The 7,980-nt window shown below is 41.2% G+C and overlaps 1 protein-coding gene across 1 annotated transcript; it reads left to right on the top strand.

The window, feature by feature from the left end:
- Positions 1 to 5,371: 5,371 nt before the first annotated feature.
- Positions 5,372 to 7,647, top strand: LOC122646126 (DELLA protein GAI1-like). Its single transcript, XM_043839616.1, has one exon. The coding sequence runs from the start codon at positions 5,729 to 5,731 to the stop codon at positions 7,595 to 7,597; it is 1,869 nt and encodes a 622-aa protein (XP_043695551.1). The 5' UTR covers positions 5,372 to 5,728; the 3' UTR covers positions 7,598 to 7,647.
- The last annotated feature ends 333 nt before the right edge of the window (positions 7,648 to 7,980 follow it).

Raw genomic sequence — 7,980 nt, 5'->3', positions numbered from 1 at the left:
AAGGTTTGACGGAGTGATAGTCTCATACGTACTAAAAGGAGAGCTTTAAAGTCCTTGCTGATATAGCATAGTTATGAGCTAGGCCGATCAAAAAATGGTTCGGAGCATAGTCAAGTAACTAATTGTTGAGTCTGTCCAACTTTCTAGATTCTTGATGCCCTTTTCAATTGCAACCTTGAAACCTTCTTCAATTGCATTTGCTTCGGTTTCAATAATTGAACCTCAGGAACCATAGTCAGAGTAGCATTAAATTGATCATCATTAAAGAAAAGGTAAAAAACCCAATCAACCTCCTTAAAGAACTACAAGAAATTGTCACCGATGATAAAGAGAATATGACCATCTATTGCTTTTAGTGGTATCATATTAGATATGTATCAATCAATACTGTCAAAATTAGGGTTTTTTAAATTTTTTTTTTTTTTATCCAAACAATATTTTTATTTTAAAATTGATTTAATATGAACCGATACGATCAATCGGTATAAACATCGGCATCGATATTGACAATAATCAATAATTTTTGTTGATAGACAATAATCAATACCCAATAACATGAAACAAAACCTTGACCTTTGGAGGGTGCTGTGAGGAATGGGGACCAAAAAAATAACAGCCTGGAATTTTTTTAGTATAAAAAGGTAGGGCAACAGTAAAGAATTTTTTTTCTTCTAGAACCCAGAAATAAAAGTGTTGCCTTTTCAAAGACGATTCATTTCAAGAACCCATCCTCTGAATATCTCTCTCTCTCTTTCTCGCTAGGGATGGAACTCAAAGTATCTTAAGGGGTAAATTTTTGTTACTCCCCTGCATTAGCCCTATAATTATTCAAATTCTCTTATTCAAAACATATTTTCTCATTCCCTATCAATTCAAGGATCAAATATTCTTTTTATCATGGGTTGACGTAGAATTTATTCATCGAAAGCCTTAGATAGCTAATGACCTTAGATGAGTATATTTTACTTTCACCAATGAGAATGGGTTTACTGCTAGGTTGTGTGGCCCTTGGCGTCAAATTGAGGGCCAATGCCAATGGAAACACACACTGGGCATCCAAGGGGAGGAGTGAGGTGATCATTTCACTAACCCTTATGAGAGAGCACAGGGATGGCAACATTCTTTTTCCCTTTACAAAGTCAAACTTCTATAACTCTTTCTTGCCGGGTATTTTAAAATTTCTTGATTACTCCACAATCCCTCTTGTTTCCGGCTCCACCGGAGTGCTTAATGATAGCTCCCCCATGTATATCCGTGAGGATTTTATTCCAGCCAAATGACCAATATTGTCTTGCCTATTATTTGATTTGATTTCATCTTCTAACTTGTATTCAAACTATTTGATACCCATTCTATAATAGTTAGGTTGTCAGACAAAAGAAATCCTAAATATATTGATTTCCTTAGTGGGAGAATTTTATTCAAAGATTATAAAAATATTGGACACTTGGTTCTCTCTTTAACTCATGTTAGTATTGTTCGATAGCTTCCATTGTTGAAATACACTAAAGGGAGGAAGAGTGAGAAACCTTGAGTTTCTATAGTCTGTACTGTAGGTGATTCAAGATGTGCATAGGCCAAATCACTTTTTATTTTAAGGATTTACGGGATATAAAGATCGAGTTCAGTTCTGTTACCCACATGGGAACGGGTGGTGACAGATCTAAACCCTCCATGGGGTGTGCGACCCACCTTTAGGGTATGGGATCCACACCCCATGGAGGGGTCAGATCTGTCCCCACCCGTCCCCATGTGGGTAGCTGATCCGGATTTATAAAAATCCTACATTCTATGGAGAAAAAGAGAAAAAATTTTGTGCCGTTCATTTAGAGGGGAAGGTGGGGTGGGTTTGAGGTAAAGTTACTTTTCTCATGAGTAGTAATCAAAATTTCACCAATTTGGTGGGACCTTGGATAATAAAAGGGTGAGATTTTCAAGCGTCACATCAATCGATAAAGCAATTGAGGATGTCCCCAGCTTTTGTAAGTTCACCACCTCTCCCCATGTGGATAGTTGATCTGAATTCCAAGATTGATGTGAGATTTTAAAATACCATATCAGCATTTTGCCATTCAAATCATCGCACCCCACCTAAGTCCCCTCTAAACAAACTAGAGTAATTAATTATAGAAGAAGTACAAAAGAGTGATGGAAATTACTCAAATTAGCCTTCATGGATGAGCTTTATAGCCTCTAGCCTTCTAGATCTGAAACCATAGTGGACCCATCATCACATGGATTTCTATCCCACGGTATGAAATGACAATGAGAAATGGTCCCACATTTCCAAATCGCCCAATTTGAATAATAACTTTCTTTTCGAGACTGACGTAGAGATATCAGAATCAATCCAGTTTCGAGTCCTCAACCTATATACTATGAGAGGCAAAAGAAAACCCACCATCTGACCTCTTCTTAAATTGGACCAGAGAGAAAGAGAGAGAGAGAGAGGATTTGATATAACTACGAAAATATATACATATACGTACAAACGGTAGGTGAAGGGTGGTTCAATGACTGACTCATCTTTCTTATTCAATTTCATTTTCAAGTTCAAATAAATAACTTAAAAAGGGTTAACTTGGATCATGGACTACTTACTAGGTAAGCTTAGGTTAGTGGATGGCTAATCAATTATTAATTAACTCAATTTAGGTTCAATAAATTTAGTTTACTACGGACACGAATGCTTAAGCAAACTATATTCAAAGGATTTACCAAATACTTCTTTTTTATACATATTTTTTATTTTAAAATATTTTTATATAATTTTTTATCTGTGCACCGAGATTGGTGATTGATTCCATCCATTATTTTACAATTTTTCTTAAAGAGATGTAAAGATTCTTAGGCAAACGTAATTCATAAAATTATACAACCTTAATAGATAAATAAGCATGCAAATGCCCGAGGGAGGCAAGAATGAGGACATTGTCAAAAGGAGCTCTTTTAGTTTGGGGATCGAGTTTTTTTTTAATCCACGGTGAAGATAGAATCTTTTTATCCAAAGGTTCTAGTAGTTGTATGGGATTCAAAAAAGATACTTTGATTTGTCAACAATTGGGTTAGGGGGGGGTGGGGGGGAAGGCAAAACCGAGATTCTCTAAGTCATCCAGGTGAAGGAAAACTTTTAGCTTAGTATCTAGTCAAAACTCGAACAAAATCAGTTGACTAGCTAAATCATAGAGAAAGTTCCATCTTCCCATCTATGGTGAAGAGAATCAAGGGCCATTTGCCCTCTATTGTATGAAGTCCACTATTACCCCTAGAGTCTCATCTGATGGTGATAAATTAAGTTATCGAATCTCTTCACAAACTTGGTCCAAATCAGAAAGTGTAAAATAATCATGTGGTACATTTACATCGCAACCATTGAGGTGAAATTTTATTAAAAAAACACTCATGCTTATGATATAGTGTGTCACTATTCCAAGAATTCCATCAAAGCATCAAAACATCTGGATGAAGATATTCTCTTTTCACCTTAGGTGAAAGAAAACTTTTATCTTAGTATCGGGTCAAATCTCAAACAAAATCAGTTGAATAAATGTATCACCATTTTAGAAGTTCCATCAATGGATCAAAACATGTGGATGAAGAGATTTTTTTTTTTTCACCTGGGGAAGAAAAACAACTCGAAATTGAACGCTTTTGCCCTTAGATGCCCATCTGATGGCAATAAAGACGAGGAATCTCATCACAAACGTGGTCCAAAACAGAAAGTGTCAATTGATAAATGTGAAAACTTCATAACTTCTTAACCGTTAGTAAATTTTATTCAGAAAGCTCATACACTTAATTGTATCCGAATAATGTTGTCAACCATAAAGATAACAGCTTTCAGTTTGTGGGTCCAGCATGAAATAATGATTAATCAAAAATGAACGAAGATGATCAAAGAATGAAAAGAAATGGTGGACCCATATTTTTGGTTTTTAAAATTTTTTTATGAGACCCACAAGGAAAGGAGAGGAGAGGATGGAAGAATGAAAATGATCCATCAGGAGAGGTCTATTTTCCAATTTTCTTAAATTTCCATTTTTCCTTCCTTGTAACCTCTGGTTCCGAGGGAAGGGAATTTTGGTCAAAATGAAGGCGTGGGGGTTTCTTGAGACGGTTACAGAGTACAAAAACTACTCATTAATTAATTGGTGTTTTATAGTCAATGATGAAAATTATTTTAATAAATTTTCATAAAAGATTTTAAAAAAGAGACTGTGAGCCAACCCCAACTGGGTGTCCCGTCCCGTCCTGTCCTGCGGTACTGCTAGGTAAGAGCGTCGAAACCCAGGCAAGGCAGCTGTTCACCAGCCCATCCCATCCCCATTCTCTTTTCAGTTTCAGTTTCCGGCGGATGAGATCATCTTGATTTGAACCCCCCAAAAAAAAAATTACAAAGAGAAATAAATTACTTTGGACGGCCTATAAGGTGGGGATGGGCACCACCGGAAGGGTAGGAAAATAGGGACACGTGGAAGCATCACATGAGGATGAGGCAGAGAAGCCGGAGAAGAGAGAGGTGGTGGTGGTGTCAGTGCGGCGTAACCTGTTTCATGTAGGAATGGAGCCATCGTGCGAACGTCACCTCTGACTGAGAAACGACATTATCAAAATGCAAATATCCTCTCAAAGGCCTCAGGGTGCGTGCGTGTAGACAGTAAAAAGACACACTACACTCCTGCCCCTACTGCCCCTACTGCCCACTACTGCATATACACCAGAATAGTTTATAACACTTATAGGTCCCCCATATGGTATAATATTTCCGTTAACTAACTCTGTTAACTCTAACGGTGACCACCATATGTTTCAGTGGCTGCCACCTCCGCAACCTATGTCGACGCCGGGATTGTCTTTCGGTTGGCTAATCTTTTACAGGTTGTTTAATCCTAACTCTAAAATTATATCAAATCAAACGTTTGTGTCGTGGGCCCCCATCGTGTCTGCCATAGCAGATGTTGTATTGGGGTTGATGAACACGTGTACGGTTGTTAGAGTGGGTGTGTATTGTGGGGGCGAAGCGGTTTAGGGATATTTAGTACAAAGGCTTCTCTTATATGTTACAGTGTTTAATCTGGGCAACCTGTACTGAAAGGAAGGAGGGGCCAGGGACATGTGGCGAAGAGATGGGGTGAGAGTTTATCAAGACTGAAGGGTTGCAGTACCACTACGGCTCTCTTGTGACACAGTTGCCTCAGAGGCTGAAACCCACTTTTTTTTTTTTTATTTGTTTTTCTCTTATGAGAGAGAGTGAAAATTCTCAAGAAAGAAAAAAAAAAAAAAGGGGATATCTGGTCCCTGATTGGTTTACTTCCTAGTTCATCTACAGAAGAAATTGAGAGAATTTAGTTTAGTAACTTTAAGTAGTAGTGTTAAGCCCTGTTTTAAATTTCATTTGTTCCTTTTTTTCATTTTTAGGCTTTTTAGTTTTCTTTCTTTCTTTCTTATCTTCTTTAGGTTCTCCAATTCGTTCGTTGGAGCTCGAGCCCGTCACGAGCGTCTTCTATTATTTTCTGATGAGAGGAAGTGAAAAAAAAACCAAGCAATTAAGTTAAAGAGCACCATCACCACAAAATGATCAGATTCTTCTTCTGCTACTACTACTGATTCAGCTTCTGCTGAGAGTTGGGAAAGAGAATCTTCAGTCTAAATCAGTATCAGGGGTTGGTGAGTTTCTGTATTGATCTCTGTTTTTGTGGGTTTTGTTTTGTTGGGAGGAGGAGGAAAGATGAAGAGAGAGCATCAAGAGAGTAGCGGCGGCGGCGGCGGTGGTAGTGTTGGTGGTTGTGGTGGAGCTTATTCAATGGGGGCTGCGCCGGACATGGGGAAGGCAAAGATGTGGGATGACCCACAGCAGCAAGATGCAGGAATGGATGAGCTTCTCTCTGTGTTGGGTTACAAGGTGAAGTCATCGGACATGGCGGAAGTGGCTCAGAAGCTTGAGCAGCTGGAGATGGTAATCGGCAATGTTCAGGAAGATGGCCTTTCACATCTAGCTTCCGAGACTGTTCATTACAACCCTTCTGATCTCTATACCTGGCTTGAAAGTATGCTCTCTGAAATCAACCCTCCACCCAATTTCGATCCGAACTCTGCTCAACAGCCGCCTTTGCCCCAACCCATTGATGATCCTCTCCTCGCTCCTGCCGAGTGTTCGACCATCACCACAGTTGATTTCCCCAATTCAACGCAACATCAACATCAACATCAACAACAGCAACCTCGAATCTACGATGCACCTTCGGATTACGATCTCAGAGCAATCCCAGGCGGGGCCATTTACGCACATACGGAAGCTTCATCGGCTCCTTCCAGAGAGACCAAACGGATGAAACCGACTTCCACCACATCTACTTCCTCTGCATCGGCAACCGCATCTTCATCGCCTGCTGCTACTGTTCCTCCTGTAGGTGTAGGGGTTACGACGACCGAGTTATCTCGGCCGGTCGTACTTATGGAGCCGCAGGAGAACGGGATCCGATTAGTCCACAGCTTGATGGCCTGCGCCGAGGCGGTTCAACAAGATAATCTTAAGGTCGCTGAGGCACTTGTCCAACAGATAGGGTTGCTGGCCCGGTCTCAAGCCGGTGCCATGAGAAAGGTCGCTACATACTTTGCAGAAGCCCTAGCTCAGAGAATTTATCGATTGTACCCTCAGGAGAACTTGGAATCGTCCATCTCAGATATTCTCCAGATGCATTTCTACGAGACCTGCCCATACTTGAAATTCGCCCATTTTACGGCCAACCAAGCAATCCTGGAGGCATTCGCAGGGAAAAGCCGAGTTCACGTTATCGATTTTAGCATGAAACAAGGGATGCAGTGGCCGGCTCTGATGCAGGCGCTGGCACTCCGACCTGGTGGTCCGCCCACGTTCCGGTTAACCGGAATCGGCCCACCTCAGCCGGACAATAGCGATTCTTTGCAGCAAGTAGGGTGGAAGCTGGCTCAGCTGGCGGATACCATTAATGTCAAATTCGAGTACAAAGGGTTTGTGGTGAACAATTTGGCCGACCTGGACCCGTCGGTGCTGGAGCTGAGGCCAAGCGAGGTGGAGGCGGTGGCGGTGAATTCCGTATTCGAGCTTCACAGGCTATTGGGTCGACCGGGAGCAATGGAGAAGGTGTTGACATCGATCAAGGAGATGAAGCCGAAGATCGTGACGATCGTGGAACAGGAAGCGAACCATAACGGACCAGTGTTCTTGGACCGGTTCACGGAGGCGCTGCATTACTACTCCACCTTGTTTGACTCGTTGGAAGGGTGTGGGGTGTCGCCGCCAAACACTCAAGACCTATTGATGTCGGAGATGTATTTGGGGAGGCAGATCTGCAACGTGGTGGCCTGCGAAGGGACGAATCGGGTGGAGCGACACGAGACGCTGACTCAGTGGCGAACTAGGATGGGATCGTCCGGGTTCTCACCGGTTCATCTCGGGTCCAACGCGTTCAAACAGGCCAGTATGTTGTTAGCTTTGTTTGCGGGTGGGGATGGGTACAGGGTGGAGGAAAACAATGGGTGTCTCATGCTAGGCTGGCACACAAGGCCACTCATAACCACGTCAGCTTGGCAACTTGATGCAAGCGATTCTAAATGAGTCAACTCAACTAACTCATCTCTTGTTTTCTCACGACACGTGAGTCACAACGAGTCGGCTCAATTTAACACAGCAGCCAAACGAGACGTTATAACCCAATGAAGTGAAGTTGAACTGCTCTCTGTTAAATGCTGAGCTGCGCCGTGAGTGTGAGACCCACCACCGAATTACCCGAAATGTGTCTCCAAACCTCTCTTTTTTGGTTTTTTTGAAATTTTCTTATCCTTTTTTGCCCTTTTCCTTGTATCTCATCCATGGTGAATGATGAATGCCAATGTGTATTTATTATAAATATATCTGTTTTTTAATAAATAAACTAGAAATGTCATTTTCGTCAAGTCAAATTATTTTACTTTTCAAGTAATACTTTTTTTATAATATTG

This window comes from Telopea speciosissima, chromosome 11 (assembly GCF_018873765.1).
Source record: "Telopea speciosissima isolate NSW1024214 ecotype Mountain lineage chromosome 11, Tspe_v1, whole genome shotgun sequence".
Taxonomy (NCBI): Eukaryota; Viridiplantae; Streptophyta; class Magnoliopsida; order Proteales; family Proteaceae; genus Telopea; species Telopea speciosissima.
Note: the sequence above shows the minus strand (reverse complement) of the source record. Positions and strands in the feature narration are given on the sequence as shown.